This window comes from Arachis ipaensis, chromosome B5 (assembly GCF_059453495.1).
Source record: "Arachis ipaensis isolate K30076 ecotype BB chromosome B5, ASM5945349v1, whole genome shotgun sequence".
Classification (NCBI taxonomy): Eukaryota; Viridiplantae; Streptophyta; class Magnoliopsida; order Fabales; family Fabaceae; genus Arachis; species Arachis ipaensis.
The window spans coordinates 129143357-129163082 of record NC_142440.1 but is presented as its reverse complement, the minus strand read 5'-3'; the positions used below and the strand labels follow the sequence as shown (position 1 = coordinate 129163082).

Here is a 19726-nt window from a genome sequence, read left to right as displayed (position 1 = left end):
TAAATCACATAATTTAAATATTCAAAAATAAAATAAAATTATTTTTTGAAAATTTTTTAATTTTTTGAAAATATTCTTTGTTTTTTTATTAATCGGATATTGCCACACCTGGACAGTTGACTTTTTTTGCTGCAATTGTTCACAAATTAAGAATAAATTAATTTAAAAAATTTAAAATTTTTCAATTTATTTTTTATTTTTTGGATATTGTTAAAGTTTTTTATATTTTTACCAATAGAAAAAATATTTTTTTAGTTTAAAAATAAAAAAATAATAAATTAACAGATCTGTTGTTTACTTAATATTGCTGGACTTTATTTTATTTTTCTAATTTAAATAAAAAAAATTAAATCACGTAATTTAAATATTCAAAAATAAAAAAATTAATTTTTTTAATTTTTTTATTTTTTTAAAAATATTTTTTTATTTTTTTATTCACCGGATAATGCCACATCCGGACAATTGACTTTTTATTGCTGCACTTGTTCACAAATTAAGAATAAATTAATTTAAAAAATTTAAAATTTTTGAATTTTTTTATTTTTTGGATATTATTAGAATTTTTTATTTTTTTACTAATAGAAAAAAAATATTTTTTTAGTTATAAAATTAAAAAAATAATAATAAATTAACAGATATATTGTTTACCAGATATTGCTGGACTTTATTTTATTTTTCAAATTTAAATAAAAAAATTAAATCACGTAATTTAAATAGTCAAAAAAAAATTTATTTTTGAAAATATTTTTTTATTTTTTTATTCACCGGATAATGCCACACCCAAACAGTTGACTTTTTTTTCTGCCCTTGTTCACAAATTAAGAATAAATTAATTTTAAAATTTTAAAATTTTTCATTTTTTTTTATTTTTTGGATACTGTTAGAATTTTTTATTTTTTTACTAATATAAAAAATTATTTTTTTAGTTATAAAATTAAAAAAATAATAAATTTACAGATCTGTTATTAACTACATATTGTTGGACTTTATTTTATTTTTCAAATTTAAATAAAAAAATTAAATCACGTAATTAAATGTTCAAAAAAAAATTTTTAAAAATATTTTTTTATTTTTTTATTCGCCGGATAATGCCACACCCGGACAGTTGACTTTTTTTTGCTGCCCATGTTCACAAATTAAGAATAAATTAATTTAAAAAATTTAAATTTTCTCAATTTTTTTATTTTTTGGATATTGTTAGAATTTTTTATTTTTTTACTAATAGAAAAAAATTATTTTTTACTTTAAAAATTAAAAGAAATAATAAATTTACAGATCTGTTATTTACTAGATATTGCTGGACTTTATTTTATTTTTCTTATTTAAATAAAAAAATTAAATCATATAATTTAAATATTAAAAAAAAATTATTTTTTAAAAATTTTTTATTTTTTTCAAAATTTTTTTATTTTTTTATTCCCCGGATAATGCCACAGCCGGACTTGACTTTTTTTTGCTGCACTTGTTCACAAATTAAGAATAAATTTATTTAAAAAATTTATTTCAATTTTTTTTATTTTTTGGATATTGTTAGAGTTTTTCATTTTTTTACCAATAGAAAAAAAATGTTTTTTAGTTTAAAAATTAAAAAAATAATAAATTAACGGATCTGTCGTTTACTAGATATTGCTGGACTTTATTTTATTTTTCTAATTTAAATAAAAAAATAAATCACGTAATTTAAATATTCAAAAGTAAAAAAATTATTTTTTTTAAATTTTTTATTTTTTTAAAAATATTTCTTTATTTTTTTATTCACCGGATAATGCCACACCCAGACAGTTGACTTTTTTTGCTGCACTTGTTCACAAATTAAGAATAAATTAATTAAAAAATTTAAAATTTTTCATTTTTTTTATTTTTTGGATATTGTTAGAGTTTTTTATTTTTTTACCAATAGAAAAAAATATTTTTTTAGTTTAAAAATAAAAAAAAAAATTAACAGATCTGTTGTTTACTAGATATTGCTCTACTTTATTTTATTTTTCTAATTTAAATAAAAAATTAAATCACGTAATTTAAATATTCAAAAATAAAAAAATTATTTTTTTAAAATTTTTTATTTTTTTGAAAATATTTTTTTATTTTTTTATTCACCGGATAATGCCACACTCGGACAGTTGACTTTTTTTTGCTGCAATTGTTCACAAATTAAGAATAAATTAATTTAAAAAATTTAAAATTTTTCATTTTTTTATTTTTTGGATATTGTTAGAATTTTTTATTTTTTTACTAATAGAAAAAATTATTTTTTTTTAGTTTAAAAATTAAAAAAATAATAATAAATTTACAGATATGTTGTTTACTAGATATTGCTGGACTTTATTTTATTTTTTAAATTTAAATAAAAAACTTAAATCACATAATTTAAATATTCAAAAATAAAAAAAATTATTTTTTGAAATTTTTTTAATTTTTTGAAAATATTTTTTTATTTTTTATTAATCGGATAATGCCACACCTGGACAGTTGATTTTTTTTGCTGCAATTGTTCACAAATTAAGAATAAATTAATTTAAAAAATTTAAAATTTTTCAATTTTTTTTATTTTTTAAATATTTAGAGAGTTTTTTATTTTTTTACCAATAGAAATAAAATATTTTTTTACTTTAAAAATTAAAAAAAATAATAAATTAACACAATTGCTTAATAAGTTGCCCTACTTAGATTTAGTTATAGGTATTGTGTTATTTACCGTTATGGTATTTCTATTACCATGGAAATTATCATCAAAGTTTTTAGCATTTTGTAGATTAGAAGCTTGGCTGCCGGGTTTGAATTTTAACCTTAATTAAACTCTTTCATAACATGATATTCGTCAACCATATTGTATGCCCTTTGGTACATACTGGTACATATGAGACGAATTCTTGTAAGTTGAAATTGATCTACCTTTGATATTATTTGTGATACACAACTAAACATATGCATTAACACTAGAATATATTTAAATAAACATTTTATTATAATGAAAAAGGGAAGTTATTTTTATATTTTTTATTTATATAGAACCGATTTTATCGGTTCAACCAGTGATTTATCGGTTGAACCGGTAAATCAGTGAACCAGTAACATGACCAGTTTGATCACCGATTCGGTTCTTACAACTATGGCCTTATCTCATTTATAGTATAAACGAGATACGTACACTCTTATTTCATTTATACTGTAAATGAGATAAGAGATACCGTCCATTTTGATAAAAATGCTATAAATTGTATATTTTGAAAAATAAAATATTTATTTTATTTATTTAAAAAATTATAATTTTTGTTTATTTTTTTAAAGCGAAATATGATATAAAATTAATTTATCTAAAAGTTCAAAAACTAATTTAATAATTAAATTTTGTTGCAACTAAAGTATTCAACAATAAATTTTTTAGAAATTGCATTAGAGTATTACTATCAAGATTTTGAAAATCGGATCAGACCGACCGGTCGAACCGGTTTAACCACGAACCGATAGTTTAGGCGGTTCGATTTACTAGTAGAAACCGCTATTTTAGAAACCGGCCGCTGAACCACTGATAAACTGTTACTGGCTTGTTCTTGGCTTTTTTTATCTGTTGTTAAATTTTGTTAAAGTTTCTTGATTTTGTGCTCATTACCTCATTTAGGGCTTTTTTTTTGTTGTTAATCATTGTGCTGAGCTTGTTAAAATTGGGTTAAAAACTTCGTTGCTAATGGTGGAAATTTGTATATTGTTGAATGCTGTAGGCAGAATTTGAATATCTCTGAAGTACTTGGATTATTGAATTTGAATGTCTCTGAAGTCTGAAGTAGTGATTTGTGATTTTGAATATCTCTGATTACTTGATTATTGATTTGTGTTTTGAATCTGAAATTTGTGATAATGTTTATTGAAATTTTGTACATTTTCATTGCTAAACTCTTCAACTATGGATTGTATTATATGCTGCTAGATTTGAACTCATCAAAGTTCCCTGAATTTAAGTTCTCCTTCGGAGGCACATATTCAATTACCAGTGGAATGATAAACAATCCTGCATCACTTGGTAAACATGCATATGCCTCTAGCTAATTCAATATAAATAGTGAATTTATTTATTTTTTTAATTCTTTACTAATTCTTTTGTGCTATAAGTGATTTGTACATATCATAGTAAAATAAAAAATAATATTGGTTACAATTGTTTATTGAAAATGTGCAAACTTAAGTCATGAAAGTTGTTTGTATAATGTGAGATCTCAATGAATAAGCAGCTTTGCATTGTATTCAATGATTATTTGAACTTTTAGTGTTGTCTTCTTATCTATTTTTATGCTATTAATTCATCTCTACATGTTGCTTGACTTATTCTAAAATCGATCGAAAGGCACTGTTATATCATGTCTTACCTATTTGTCAAGTATATTAGTATATTTTGTATTATGTGATTAATTCCTATATTAAGGAGATGGATTCACCATTAGTATTATAAGGTTTGTTCAATTTGTTTGATCTTTTTTAATTCTTTACATTAGGAAAGAGATGAAAGATATATTCTTGGCTGAATGACATAGTTGTTATGAGACAAAAAATAGGTTGAGTTATATTTTAGAATGTTTATTTATAATTTATTTATTATTATATTCTAAAACGATTTTTTTGGTTGAACTATCGGTTGGACCGGTTAGACCAATGAACTAATAAACCAATAACTAGAGCGGTTTGATGATCGATCCGGTTGTCTGAACCTTGATTACTATTGATAAATAATAAATTAGAGAATTTGATAGAAATTACCAAAAATTCTATTACTGCTTGATTTTGTTTTCATGTCAGTGGTGTGCTTCAAAATAGTCGCGTTCTCTTCACTGCGGCAAGAAGCACAATTTCCATTTGTCCGTGTTCGTTCAAAAGTGCTGTGAAAAAAATGCGCCATTCATATTTCTCCTACGTTAGAAATCTAACCGGATTCCGTTCACGTTCACGTTCTGCTGCATACTCTTCCTTCTTTTCGGAATTCGATGGAGATTCTACACTCGCAAGCCTCAAGCTTAAACAATCCCCTGCTTCAGGTAATTCTGCACTCTTTTGTTTTTCGGGGTGTTGTGTTTTCTGAAGCTGAATGAGCTAAATTTAGAGTTTTGTTGCGGATTTCGTTTATGGGTAGTGTTTTTCCAGTCTCAAATTTGTTTTTTGTGTTTGTGAATATTTTGGTGCAGATGATTCTTCTAATGTGGCGTTTAAGAAGATTTCTTCTATTTACTACGGTAAGTGTTTGATGAAATTCCTGGGAGAAACTGAGAATGTATGTTATCGGTTAATTGGTGTATTGTTCAAGTGCTGAGCTTGTCTTCTCTTTTTCCCTTTCCTAAAAGGTTATTTGTTGTATTGTTTCGTACTGTCAGGTGATAGTATCTCGGTGAAGAAACCCATGTCTAAGAGAAATGATAATGCAAAAGAGTCCCAAAGTCAGCCAGGTATATCATGGCTCTCAAACATATATAACAATAATTTATTGTTACAACGGAAAGGACATTCTCGCAAAAAGAAACAGAGACACTTGTTTGAATTTTCCCAAGAGAACCGTTTTAATAAGTTGGTTAGAATTTGTGCAAAGGTACTTGGGCCGGAGGCTACCATTGCATTGTTTGGTAAAGTTGGACGAGATCCAGGGATCAAAGGGTACAACGCACTGATAGAAATGTGCATAGAAAAGGCTAGGGAAAGTAGTGACGAAGACATAGTGATAGAAGAGTTGGGGAAGGTTTTCCATCTTTTTAAATTGATGGGTGAAGGAGGATTTCGGCTAGAAGAGCAATCATATCGTCCACTTCTTTTGTATACTATTGACATGTGTATGGTTGAAGAGTTTCATTTTTTCTGTGATGCTATCAAAGACCAGAATGCCAGTTTAATTACCAGACTCGGTTACTACGAAATGATGTTGTGGTTAAGAGTTAATAATGAAGAAAAGATTCAAGAAATCTGTAATCTCATTGCAGAGAATGATGGTGAAGAAATTTCTGATTTACGAGGTGGGTGCATATGCTTTTCTCCCTCATAGCATTGGTTTGTCATAATTTGTTTCATAGAAGTTGTGTTCAAACATCTAGCTTTGGATTATCCGTAGCAGATGTTGACATATGCAGTTTCATTTAATGAGACTGTGAATTTTAAGTGACATGGTCAGTGGTCAATTACTGCAGAAATGAATGTTAAGTGACAAGGTGTCGCTGCTGGTTCTGCACATCGTTGTTCAATAATGATAGAAAATTCTGTTTTTTGTAGCACCTTAAAATGGAAACTTACTTTATTCAACTTATGTTGCAGAAAATTATTTATTGGCTCTTTGTGAGAGTGAGCGGAAGAAGGAGATATTGGAGCTATTGGAAATCATAAACATAAAAAAGCTTTCATCTGTAGAATCTGTAGAAAAGATATTTCAGTCATTAGGAAGGCATCAATTGGAACCTGTTGCGGAGAACTTCCTTTTGGACTTCAAAACAAGTGGTATGATTACAATATTTATCTTCTCATCACCTATTTGGATTTTGCTAGACATCAAACAATGTTTCTGCTTGCAAAAAAGGAAAACAAATTGCATATGATATAGCTGTTGTATCTCTTGAATTATGTTACTTAAGTCTTTCGAATTTGGCTCCTCTAAAGTATAGGGGGTCAAAACTGCAGAACTATAGCCTCTTAAGTCTTTCATACATTCTGCATTTTACCCTTTATATTACACAAGATACTCTAGAGGAACAAAATCCCAAGCATTATATGTATAAATGGACATATATTAAGATTGCAGGTTTCTTTTTTCTTTGTCAATTATTAATGTACTGAATATCGGGTTTTTTTAATATAACACCAATTATCTAAGTCATATTGTGATTCTGCTGAAGAATTGAGGATTGAATTCCTCTATAAATCTTAATTGGTGTATATCTTGTACTGAGATTCTTATGCATTGCAGATTATGAAACAAATAATATTACAAACTTCATTGCAAGTTATGCTATTAGCATCCCAAATTTATCGGTAAGAAAATTCTTGCATATGTCATTGATAATTTCCTCAAGTCCATGATACCATCAAGCGCTTTCCTTCATCCATTTTTCTTTCTCTAAAAATATATCGCCAGTTTTACATTTTCATGATACTTCAGATTGCAGTGATGATAGAACTTTTATGAAAACCATTTAAATTTCTTTTAGCATACCTAAGTTATGATTTTTTTTGTCAACTTATTTTTAATTGTCAATAAAAATGGAACTCCACACAGAGGCATTTACAGGCTTTTAGCCTATTATACACTGCTATAAGTAGAATTTGTATGTTTTTGAACTAACAAAGATTATGATTGAGAGTTGATACTCACACCTCAGCTATGGTTAGAAGCCAATATGGTATTTACAATAAATCAGTAATTGTAGCTCTTCATTTACTTTGCTGGACATGGTTCTTTATCTTTTTCCTTTCATTCTTGTTAATTTTTTTATTTCATTCTAGGTTGATTTTATGCAAATTTGGTGTATGGAATAAACTTCTTCAAAGTGGCTTTTACTGTAGATTTATTTTGGAGACATTCGAGGCTGCATTTTATTTAATAATTCCCCCTTGTTCTATTTAGCAATTCCTTCGTAACTGTTGTGAGATTTTACTTCATTGTGTTTGTATATTAAACACTCCATAATTGCATGTGCATTTTTGAACACAATGATAAGGTGGTACTAGTGCTTTTTTGTGAACATTTGGCATAATAATTGTACGTTGTAGTTATTGTTATGGACTTTTATGTGTGTTTGTGTGCATTCTCATATTTATTGTTGGTATTGTGAAGGTTGAGAATGTCATTACAAAATTCAAGGATTTGCACCAAACACTTGAAGTGTCACCTTCATCCTCATCATATGAGAAGCTAATTTTACATAGCTGTACGTTGCGCGAGGTATGACCATATGATTTTTGCACTTTCTGTAAGAGGAAATTAGAAAGTCCAGAATGAAATAAAAAATAAGAAAAGTGTCAATATGTCATCTCCAAAAACACAAGCCATTGAAAGTGCACCCATCCCATATCTTTACCATTTAGAGGTTGACAAACATAGTGTGGCCATGTTACTTATCTTAAAATATATATTTTTATTTAATGGAAAGAAACATATATTCACAGAAACAAGTAAATTCTTAAGCACTTTTTTCTATTATAGTGATCACAATGACATTGCTGGTACTTTCCTCTTCTGTGATTGGCATAATTCCTCTTTTCATTATCTTATCCAATATGCAAATTCACAATAAAAGTCCATGATGTGTCAATTTCTCTCGAGTGAATTTTGGAGATTAGTGATTTTTGTTTCTAATGCAGGTGCGTGTAGCTCTTGATATTGTTGATGAAATGTGTGAAGGGGGCTTGACTTTATCAAATGAGATGTTACAGTCCATATTACAAACTTGTGAGGAAACATCTGAATATAATTTGGTATGACCCATCATCCATGTAATCACTCTCTTCTTTCTTCATTCTCTCATAATTTGTGTTTTTACATGTTCCATCGATTTTCTCCGATGGATGTAAACTTTTGATCTTTAAGCTTATTGTTTTGTTGTGTTATGTCTATATCTTTGACTTAGAAAGTTTTGATGTTACTGTAAAGTGAAGATCCAGTAAAGATCATAATAATAAGTAATTACTCTATCTTCTTCCGGTCCTGCAGTATATGTTCTTATTCAAGCTTGAAGGAAAGGTGAAATATAGCCTCTTCAGTCTTCACCATTTTATCTTAAAATTTATATTGGCATTAATTGGATTCTTTTCCTCTTGGCCATGAAGTTCTAATATCATGTCAAGGAATCAGTAGACTTAAAAGCTTAGTATATTAGGTGAAGATCCAAGAATACTTTTGTCTCTCTGCTCTATATCACAAATTTTGTCTTTCTTGCAATTGTCTAGTGCAGAGAGGTTGCTTAGAATTGACCAGCTCATCTTTTGGATGACATAGCTTGCTCTACCCGCCTTTACCTTTTGGAAAAAAACAGTGACGTAATTTTTCTTTTGTTCTCTTGCCATTAAGTAAGGATGCTTCAATTTGAAATTATTTTGCACCTCCATTCTTTTTGCATTCATCTCTTCTCATTAATTTTTCTCTTTTTTAATAAAAATGAAAGGTAAGTGATAGAAACAGGTTTGTTTGTCCCTTTTAAACTAGTTTAGCAGGTTTAGGAGTAGTGCTAGGCCTAGCTGCTGCCTATGAAATACTAGGGGTTAGTTAATTTTTAGTCAATTAGAAAATTCTGTTCAGTTTGTTAGTTCAGGAGAAGAAAATTCTCTCCAGAGTTGGTTAGACCCAACAGTGTATTTCAATAAGGGGTTGTGATTTACAATCCCTAGTTCATCAATAAAATCCCCTATTTTCTGCTAGATCTCAGTTCCTGTCAGTAAGCAATATATGTAGAGCTGGAATCAATTATTCTATAACATCTTGGATAGTTTACTGTTCTCACATGTAGTTTGTTTTATTCTTTGGTGTATTCTCAAATAAAGGTTCATCGGATCTTCTCTACAATACGCCAGTACAATCTGGAGACAAATGATAAGACATTCAGATGTATGATAGACTTGTTCTTGAAGATGAAAGACGTAAGTTGTACCCATTCATTTTCATTCTTGTGCTTATTGTTCACCAGTCTTTTACTGATTTTAGCTTCATCTTGCTAAGTATCCACTGTAGCTGTATTTTAGTGAGTTGCAGTGAAATTTAGAACGCCGTTGATGTTATTTTATTTCATAATACAGCTTGAAGGTGCATATAGAATGCTCGATGAAATGGGGGAACTGAATTTGAAACCATCAGCTAGCATGTACAATACCATAATGGCAGAATGTTTTAGAGAGGTGATGTTTCTTTAATGCCTCTGTTCTATACTTAATATGCTTTTTGTGTTTTTGCAATGAGATTGGAATGCTTTTGTTGAACCTAAAAAAATGGTTCCATTGAACCTTTGTTGTTATTTTTTCGTTTCGTCTTTTTTAAATAGTTATAGGTTATGGACATGAGTATATGACACAAATCTTTGAGCAGGGTCATTCTGACTCTTGGGCTTTGGGCAAAGAGAAATTTTACCAAACTACACTCTAGAAATCAATAGTTGCATTAAGGGATAACTCCTTGTATCTGTAAAATAGTACGGTTATCTGGGCAATCCTTTGCATACAAATGATTTCTCATGAGTTGAAATATGGCTGCTGATAATGGATATAGTTTTGACAAGTTTTGAAATGCTGAGAAGTCCTTCCAAAATGTATTTGAATCACATCTATCCTACTTCAGCATTAATGCATTCCTTTTCTCACCATTTTGCTGAAATTTTTCAGAAAAACACGAGTGATGGGGTCAGGGTCCTTGAGCACATGCAGAATGCTGATGTAATGCCTGATTCAGAGACTTTTAGCTACCTGATTAGCAACTCTGAAACTGAAGAGGATATAGTTATGGTAAGTTGGGATTTATAACATCATAATAAACCCATTTCAGTCATTTTTTGATCTTCAATTCTGTCATTCTGTGTGTGTTCAGAAGTTTCTAATATTTCTTATGTTCTTTCTTCTAATATTAACTCAGACTATAAGATTGATTGCTTCAACTTTTTTATCTAAGAAATTTACTATCTTAGTATTTCCATTGCATTATCATGAACCAACTCTTAAATTTTTCGATAGACACATGAATGCTCTTTATATGAAATATGTTTTCTAATGCATGCATCTCTTTTGGGTTTGATGTGTGAATATTGCATAGGCTTATCTTGCATTTCGCATGTATAACTTTTGTCTCCATGATTTTTTTTTTTTTTGGGGGGGGGGGGGGGGGACAATGATTTAACTCTACACGGTTTTGGTCATTTGAAGCTCTCATTATGTCACGGATCCAGAAATTTGATAGAGGAGGGGACGAAAATTAAAATATTATATAATCAAATATAATATTATATATTCATTAATATATATAATTATAATTAATATTTTTTTGATTAAAAAAATACTAATAAGTGCTTGTTATATAAAAAATTTATTTTTTATTTTGGATTCGATAAAATATAAAAATTATCTAATTTTTATTAGCTTACTTTGTTAAGTATTATTGTGACAGTATGTTATATTTTTATGCTTCATATCATAAAAAAATATACTATAAAATAATATAAATAAGTTATTCTAATAACTTTGTTATATGCATTTAAAACATATTCATGAATAAAATATATAAAATATAATTGTTTTAATGAATTTACTTAATATGTTATTAATATAATATCATGAGAAAAATAAATAAATTTTAAAATAATTTACTTTCATGTATGTACTATAAAGATTTGTTTAGTTATTATAAATGTTAAAGTATTTTTATATGATAATAGGTGTGAAAATTAAGAGAAAAAATATTTAAAAAGAGAAAAAAAGTTTAAATGTTTAAAGATTTGGAAATTTATTTAATCGAAAAGAGATTAGCAATAATATTTTTCTCAATTTAAGGATTGTTACTTGTTTTTTAGTTTAATAATTTAATTATTTATCTAAGATAATTACTTACTCTATTTTTCGAATAAAATTATATAATATATAATAACTTTATATACTTAAAGTTGTTAACTTTGTTCAAAAAAGTTGGGGGGGCCAAGGCCTATGCTCTCCCCCGGGCGCGGATCCATCCCTGATACTGTCTTCAACCATCTCCACCAACAGCTTAAGCTCTTGTGTTGAGGCACGAGTGGTTTTTATATTTTTAGCGGGGTTTAGTTTGATTTCTATGATAGAAAATAATTGCACCACAGAAAATAATCTGTTTGGATATGCCTACATCAACGGAGCTACATAAAATTAGTTTTAACTTAGGTATGCCATTTTGATAAGCTGTCTATGGATGAATGCTTACAAATGTATGTTCAACTTTATGCTTGTAGTATTATAAAGAACTGAAGGAATCTGGAATCAAACCTACAAAGCAAATTTTCATGGCCCTTATAAATGCTTATGCTGCTTGTGGACAGTTGGAGAAAGCAAAACAGGTACGGGTGCAAGCAGCATATGCTGCTGCTTGAGCTATCTATCATTTGCTTGAAAGACAAGTAACCTTTATTGTGACTAACTAATCCTCCATTGTAGGTAGTGTTAGATCCATTGATACCACAGAAGAACTTGAACCAAATCAAGTATGTGCTTGTTTCAGTTCTTGCAGCACATGGGCAACTGTCTGAAGCTATTCATTATTACGAGGAAATCAAGAAAGCTGGACATAATTTGGAGCCAAAAGATGTTATGAATCTCATTGTAAGGTTTTGAACATATTATCGGCTTTTATAAAATTTTTAACTTAATATGATTCATAATCAACGAATTCAACATCCATAGGAGAAGACTCGGTCCGATGTAGAGCTGGACAGGTTGCTTCTTCTACTTGAGGAATTAAATGATACAGATTATTGGAATGGAGCTTGCTGCAGAATCATCTTGTATTGTATTTGGAACAAGGATATAAGGTTCCATCTTTCTATTCCCACTTTATTGAAACTTTTTTTCACCAGAAATGCATTCTATAGTTTACTTATGCTCACTATATTTCGTGTCAGTTCTGCTGTCAACTTGTGTAAGCTCCTCAAGAATAAGTACCAAAGCGACGAACTGGTTACAGAAGTTCTCTGCGATAAGCACCACAGCAATGAATTGGTTATGAAAGTTCTCTTTGATAAGGTTCGCCTTTGCTTCCTTCCCGAAAAATATTCCTAATCATACTCCTATTACTATAAAATAAAGTATTAAAAACAGTAGATTTTTTTTTGTCTTGGAATCTCCAAAAAAACAACCAATGCTTCCCTTATTTAGTGTGTAGGAGGATTTTTAGGAGAATCTATTAGTAAAGTAAATCATTTATCTATCTCTATTGTGTGTCATTATTGGTTTCACAACAATTGTGTCTGTATTTGTATAGGTGTTCTCTCTCATCAACGGGTCAGAGTCGAGCCATTTGCAAGCGAGCCTTGAACTGCTTTCTGAAATCAAGGATAAGCTAGGCCTTGTGCCTCCAGAGGAATATCATGATTCTCTGCTAAGTGCTCATGCCAAAACCTCTGAATTACATAATGCTAACTGAACAAAACATTGAGCTAAACTAAGAAGGGTGAGTAGGTGAAGTACTCTTCAGTCTTCACTTGACTTCCTATTAATAGGGGCATTATATCCAAATGTGTACAAATAACTCACAAAATTTGGGGTTGAGGTGATAGATAGGTAGGTCTTTTCTAAAAGGGCTGTTCCAGAATTCAAACATCTGATATTGCAGCTAAAGTAGGCATGAAGTTGCGGTGTACTAACATTTTTCTCTCTTTTCTTTGTTAATATAATATCAGAAAAATATTAATCATACTATGTTTATTTTTGATGATGTACGTATGAGTAATTTTGAAACTTGCACTGAATATGCAAGCTGATAGGGGGGCACCTATAACAACAGTCGGATAAAGTGGAGACTGGAAACTGGAAAGTGGGCTGCATTTTGAAGAAAAGAATTGCAGTTAAAATCTTAAAAGAAAATCATTGTTCATTGTTATGATCATTTGTTACTGCGACAATGCTCAGGTGCAGTAGATTTTTATAAAAACCAAAATTTGCACAACAAATTTGGCCATCAAAATTGTTACACTCAGCTATAAAATTTTCACAATTTTTTAATCCATAGCTAAGCATGCTGTTATATTTTCCAATTGAGACTACATGTATCTTCTTCTATATAAGGCAGTTTTGTTTGAGTCAAAAACATCTACTAGGAACTAGTTTTGTTAACAGATTTTTTTCCATCCATATTATTCAAAATCGAGACTTTTGCTCAAGGGGAATTAAGTTTGTATCACTTGAATCAGATAACTAAATATATGCTAAACAAAGAAAAAGAAAAACATTTTAAGAGTGTGAAAACTATGTGTATACCTAAAGAACGATAAAATCGTAATACAGTTATGCACAAGTTTATATTAGGATCTTCAGCAGTATTTTGCTTCTTTTAAGTGCTAATATCCAGTAATCTATAGGACTCGCACCAATATATATCAGAAAATTATATTAGATGTTTTCAATGATCATCTAAAATTTAATTTGGTCCAGAGTTTAAAAAGTTTTAATTTTGTCACTTACATTTCTAAAGCATTTCAAATTTCTAAGATAAGAATATCAAATGAGTACTTCAAAAAAAAAAAAGTCAGTCAAGAATTTATCTACATCAATTTCATGTAAACCTTAATAATTACACCAACAAAATTACATTCCCATCATGATTCAAAATGAGTAAGCAACAAGAATGGCTTGCCTGCACCTAGCCTTAGCCTGTTTGAGCCTCTCATCCAATGTCTCTTCCTTCACAGAAGCCTTCACCATTGCCAAATCCATTTCCATCAGCTTCAACACTCTGAACAACTCAGTCACCATTCTCTCTTCCACTTTCCCTTCATCCATCAGTATCTCTGCCTCCTCCCTCGCCCTCTCGGCCACAATCTCCCCAGCCTTTGCTAGCAACTCCGTCGACCCGAATTCCTTCCCCATTAGCTCCTCTAGCTTCTCCAAGAAGTCAGCTATGACATAACCTATTGGCAGCTCTAAATTAATCTCTTTTGTCCTCTTCCAACCAACCTCAAAATTCGGTGGCTTGGCCTGTGATATTTCAGTTTTAGGCCTTCTTTGCCTCACTATTTCTGATCTTCTTCTCTTCTCTATGAGAAATGTCTCTGGACTGTTGACTGTGCTAGAATAGGATCTTGGGTTGGAAATTCTTCATTAGAATCATCATTGGAATAATCACTAGCTGGATAATTGGTGCTTAAGGCATTATTGTTATTATTATTAGTGATGCAGTTGATGGAGAAGTGCTTTCTTGGGTGGATTTGAATATTGGAAATCTCTATAAATGGTCTATGTGAATAGAGATGGTTTTGGTTTTGGTTCGGATGATGAGAATGAGAAGTAGGATATGATGAGAGAAACTGGAGGATTGTGGAAGCCATTGCTACTAGTTTCTTAATGCAGCAAAGTGAAATAAAGATTAAAGATAAGGCTCTTTTGGCTTTTATATCTGGTTGGTTTGGTTTCTATGATGATTTTGTTGTAGCTTTTCATTTGAGTCAGATAATACAGTTAAATTTTGTAGTCCAATAAGCATAGAGTACTATGCTAAAATATCCCATGAGGAAGGAACATTTCACTTTAAGTTCAGATTCATTGCAGTGATAACTGATAACAATAGACATGATTTACATAAAGATTAATAAATTTTCCATTAGTTGCTTTTTTGTTCCTAATTTCTTTTTATATTTTGAGTAATATCCAAATCAATTTAAAGGATAACAAATTTTAATTATTAAATTAGTCTCTAATATTTTATTTTGTTAGATAAATTAATCTTTGCATTAAATTTTGGTTAAAAATATCGACAAATGAATCATTATCATTTTAATAAAAATATAATAGTCTCTAAAAATTTTTAAAATTTTTATATCATTCTTTTTATAATAATTTGATGTGAATATTAATTTGTCTAATAAAATAAAAATTAAAATATTTGCCTAAAAATTTTTCAGAGACTAATTCTAAAAATTATTCTTATGTTTTTTACTTTTTACATTCTTTTTATCTGACTTTTATATATTTCTATCACATATATAATCATTTAATATATTTGTATTTATATAATTTATGATATAATAAATAATGTCATCTAAATCTACTATTTTATGCATATAGCGTTACTAAATTAAAGTCCAAATCTACTATTTCATGCATTAACGTTACTAAATTAGATATTTGTATAGTAAATATAGTTGGAAAATGCATGAACTAATACACTTTTAGTGTAAAAAAGAGAAGAGTTTATTGATTTAAGTAAAGCAAAAATAAAAAAATATTAATCACCTAAAAATCTCTTAAAAAATAACTTACAAGGTATATAAAACAAATTTATAAAATAGTTTCTAAATACTAAAGAAAATATAATATCTCTAAGATATGATAAGATTGTACTAAGTGGCAAAACTGAAAAAAAAAAGTCTTATGCAAAAAAATGTTAAAAGTTAAAACTAATAAAAAACATATTATTTTAAATTTAATTTTAATATACTAATAATATAAAATATTTTATTAATGTATTATATCTATTTTTTAAGATAATTAGTCATATAATTAATAAAAAAATAATTATTTTATTAATTTAATATTATTTAATTAAATATATATTAAAATTAATTTAAACTGTGCATCAAAATTAAATTTTTATTATAAATATAAAGAAATTAGAACAAAGGAAAGAAATTATAAAACAAAAGTAAAAGCTGTTAATTTTTACAGTGACGGAGAGAGGGGAAAAGAAACAAAAGAAGCGAATTTTGGTGTTTGACGTGAAGAAGAAAAAATGGCGAAGGTTTTTGGTTTGGGGAGTGAGCCAGTGGTGGGTTCACTAACTCCATCGAAGAAGAGAGATTACAGAGTCACCAACCGCCTCCAAGAGGGTAAACGCCCTCTATACGCCGTCGTTTTCAACTTCATCGATTCCCGCTACCTCAACGTTTTTGCCACTGTTGGCGGCAATAGGGTTTTCTTCTCGCACTCTCTATCTTCTACTCTTTTTTTTCGTTTAATTGTTATTTTCTAAAAGAAAAAATTTGAATCAGCGGTTCAAGATTAAGACTAGGTCTTTTAACTTGTATTCTTGTCATTGCTGTTAGATTCTGTAAAATTTTGTAACTTTTCACTTTGTTATACTAATTATGGTTGAAACCATAGCTTGAGCTTATTATCTTAATCTTCATTTTGTTTATTCATTTATTTATTTATTTTGTGCAGATTACGGTTTATCAGTGTCTTGAAGGAGGAGTTATTGCTGTTTTGCAATCTTATGTTGATGAGGATGTAAGTCCAACACTGTTTTTTTTCCTGACATTTTATTATTTGTTTTGAAGAATTTAATTGTGTTTCAGCTTTGAGGTTTGTTTTTTAAAAATTAAATTTTAAGGAAGTTTGAAATTGTTATTGGAAAAATGCTTCAAATTTCATCTGTTATGTTGACCAGAAGGATGAATCCTTTTACACAGTGAGCTGGGCAAGCAATGTTGATGGTGCCCCATTTCTGGTGGCTGGAGGAATCAATGGCGTAATCCGAGTCATAGATACTGGTTCTGAGAGGATATACAAGGTATACCACACCTTTCAAGGGTTGGTTTATTCTTTTTTACATACAATAGACCAAAATAATGATGGTTGTTTGATTTTATATTTAGTGTTAGTTGTTAGTTCACAGTTATGTAGGAAGCATTGGGATGCTGAATGTCTTGAAAATGATTTCTTTTATTCATATGATTCTTGACGCAGTGCTGTTTTTTCATTAGAGCTTTGTTGGGCATGGAGACTCCATAAACGAAATCAGGACCCAAGCATTGAAGTCATCGCTTGTGATCTCTGCAAGCAAAGTGAGTAGCTTTCTTTTGTATGAAATTTTGATGGTAAGAGTAATGGTTTCCTTTCAACCATTAACATCTAAATTTGATTAGGATGAATCTGTCCGGTTATGGAATGTTCATACTGGAATATGCATTCTGATATTTGCCGGGGCTGGAGGGCATCGTAATGAAGTTTTGAGTGTTGTAAGTGCATTCATATCTATGCAATGTATTTCTCTATACTTTCTTGCTTAATTAGTAGTTCTCTATCTTAATTCTTTATTGTAGTTCTTTATCTTTTTGCTTTTTATAGGACTTTCATCCATCAGATATATACAAAATTGCTAGCTGTGGCATGGATAATACTGTAAAGATATGGTCGATGAAGGGTAAGAATATATTTTCATGCCATTATTTTATTAAACCTGGTTATATACGATCTGTGTAAAACAATCTCTCATCTATTCTTGTCAGCAAAACAGAATGGTGTGTACCAATTGTAATTAAATATTATTGTCTTTCTCATTTAAGTGATCCCGGCTTTTATTCTGGTGCAGAGTTCTGGACCTACGTGGAAAAGTCATTCACATGGACAGATCTTCCATCTAAGTTTCCCACAAAATATGTGCAGTTTCCTGTAAGTAAAATTTTATTTGTAGAAGTACATACATATATGAGATCTTTTCTAATAGTAATTCTTTTCAGGTATTCAACGCTTCAGTTCATTCAAATTATGTCGACTGTAATAGGTGGCTGGGTGATTTTATCCTTTCAAAGGTGACACACTTTCCAGAGTTATTCTACTTCCCTGTGGCAACCAATGGTTGCATTTTGGCTTCCTTCACATGTTATAAAATGATCTTTGAGAAACCAAATACTAGTAAAAGAAAATGTTCAACGGTATTTCTGAAACTCCTTACCAAATCCTAGAAAACTTGGTATTCAACTGAACCACACTGCTCAAGAGTTTTATAATATTCTTCGAACTCAACTACATTTCATATTAACTAATATTATTCCCTTTATATTACATAAATTTATCTGCCGATTCTGAAATTAATGGATTATATTGCATTTCCAGAGTGTTGACAATGAAATTGTCTTGTGGGAGCCTAAAGTGAAGGACCAAACTCCAGGAGAGGTTTGTTAGAATTATTATCTTGTTTTATTTCATTTTAATTTAGACTTTTCTTTTTTAAATTTCAGTAATTATTTGCAGATACAGTTTCAATTTTTTAAGTTGAAAGCATTTGTGTTTGTTGTTTAGGGTGTAGTTGACATTCTCCAGAAATACCCTGTTCCTGAGTGTGATATCTGGTTCATCAAGTTTTCTTGTGATTTCCATTACAATCAAGCTGCAATAGGTAATAACTAACTGCAATTTCTTCTTAAGTCGTATTTTGTTTTCTTCTTGTAACTGTGTATTACACAATTTGTTCATTGTGGTTTGCTGCCACTTCGTCTTTTGATACAACATCTGCTACATTTTATTTACAATTTTCATTTCCTTTTGGCTTTGCCAGGTAACAGGGAAGGGAAGATTTTTGTTTGGGAATTGCAGTCAAGTCCGCCGGTTCTTATCGCAAGGTTTGTTTATCATGTTATAATGATGAGACATGTTTTTATCTTAGAAAGTTTTTTTATGCTCAATTCATCACCTTTTCCAGGTTGTCGCATCCTCAATCTAAATCTCCAATCCGGCAAACTGCCGTGTCTTTTGATGGAAGGTAAATGCCATATTCTTATGTTGCTCTTTTGATGGAAGGTATTATCTTCTTCCCTATGTTTCTTTTCTCAAGCAGTTCCTTCTGTTATGCTGCAGTATTATTTTGAGTTGCTGTGAGGACGGCACGATATGGCGCTGGGACGATGTTACAAACGTGCCACCAGCTTAGGCTTAGCTTAGCCTCCATGACTGGTTTGGCCAGTCGTTGGAAAATAATTATTTTAGGAACATTGTTATTATTTGTATTCTATTTATTTTATTATTGAAATAGTTTGGTAAGTATTGAATGCTGTTTCAAAAAATGCAAGAAATGTTTCAAATATTAGGTTGACCATATGAATCAAATGATATTAAGTATTTTATTATGAATTGTCCTTTAATAACTCCTCTTATTATTCTTCTTTGCTGTGCACTACACACCTGGTTGTTGTAAGTTTGTAACTGTGGTATCTATTAGCATTGAACATCGTTAAAAAATTGTGTATATAACGTTCAAATCTGGAATTTTCTCCTGCCTCATTAAACTGCCAAGGCCTTTGAGAACTACCTTTTTTACGTTGAATTTTTTGCTACA

At 29.5% G+C, this 19726-nt stretch overlaps 2 protein-coding genes and 1 pseudogene across 2 annotated transcripts; 2 read left to right on the top strand and 1 right to left on the bottom strand.

The window, feature by feature from the left end:
* Window positions 1-4713: 4713 nt before the first annotated feature.
* On the top strand, window positions 4714-13372 carry LOC107643916 (pentatricopeptide repeat-containing protein At4g04790, mitochondrial). The gene is made up of 15 exons (XM_016347665.3): window positions 4714-5024; window positions 5172-5219; window positions 5358-5987; window positions 6283-6462; window positions 6929-6993; window positions 7796-7903; window positions 8323-8436; window positions 9499-9594; window positions 9751-9849; window positions 10330-10449; window positions 11916-12020; window positions 12118-12282; window positions 12364-12491; window positions 12582-12702; window positions 12941-13372. The coding sequence occupies exons 1-15, from the start codon at window positions 4880-4882 to the stop codon at window positions 13100-13102; spliced, it is 2286 nt and encodes a 761-aa protein (XP_016203151.1). The 5' UTR covers window positions 4714-4879; the 3' UTR covers window positions 13103-13372.
* Window positions 13373-14099: 727 nt separating this feature from the next.
* On the bottom strand, window positions 14100-15021 carry LOC107642019 (protein CHLORORESPIRATORY REDUCTION 41, chloroplastic pseudogene; annotated as a pseudogene).
* Window positions 15022-16301: 1280 nt separating this feature from the next.
* LOC107640960 (polycomb group protein FIE1) lies at window positions 16302-19535 on the top strand. The gene is made up of 13 exons (XM_088487969.1): window positions 16302-16582; window positions 16834-16899; window positions 17060-17182; window positions 17376-17456; window positions 17538-17630; window positions 17740-17815; window positions 17984-18063; window positions 18132-18203; window positions 18508-18567; window positions 18694-18790; window positions 18950-19013; window positions 19094-19153; window positions 19249-19535. The coding sequence occupies exons 1-13, from the start codon at window positions 16403-16405 to the stop codon at window positions 19319-19321; spliced, it is 1125 nt and encodes a 374-aa protein (XP_088344095.1). The 5' UTR covers window positions 16302-16402; the 3' UTR covers window positions 19322-19535.
* The last annotated feature ends 191 nt before the right edge of the window (window positions 19536-19726 follow it).

What these genes read in the sequence shown, in the direction of transcription:
- LOC107643916 (XM_016347665.3), top strand. Translation starts at nt 4,880, where the DNA reads ATGCGCCATTCATATTTCTCCTACGTTAGAAATCTAACCGGATTCCGT. An exon ending in AGTTGGAGAAAGCAAAACAG is followed by an intron (nt 12,021 to 12,117) that starts GTACGGGTGCAA and finishes CCTCCATTGTAG; the next exon opens with GTAGTGTTAGATCCATTGAT. An exon ending in ATTTGGAACAAGGATATAAG is followed by an intron (nt 12,492 to 12,581) that starts GTTCCATCTTTC and finishes ATTTCGTGTCAG; the next exon opens with TTCTGCTGTCAACTTGTGTA.
- LOC107640960 (XM_088487969.1), top strand. Translation starts at nt 16,403, where the DNA reads ATGGCGAAGGTTTTTGGTTTGGGGAGTGAGCCAGTGGTGGGTTCACTA. An exon ending in GTAATGAAGTTTTGAGTGTT is followed by an intron (nt 17,631 to 17,739) that starts GTAAGTGCATTC and finishes TGCTTTTTATAG; the next exon opens with GACTTTCATCCATCAGATAT. An exon ending in AAAGATATGGTCGATGAAGG is followed by an intron (nt 17,816 to 17,983) that starts GTAAGAATATAT and finishes ATTCTGGTGCAG; the next exon opens with AGTTCTGGACCTACGTGGAA.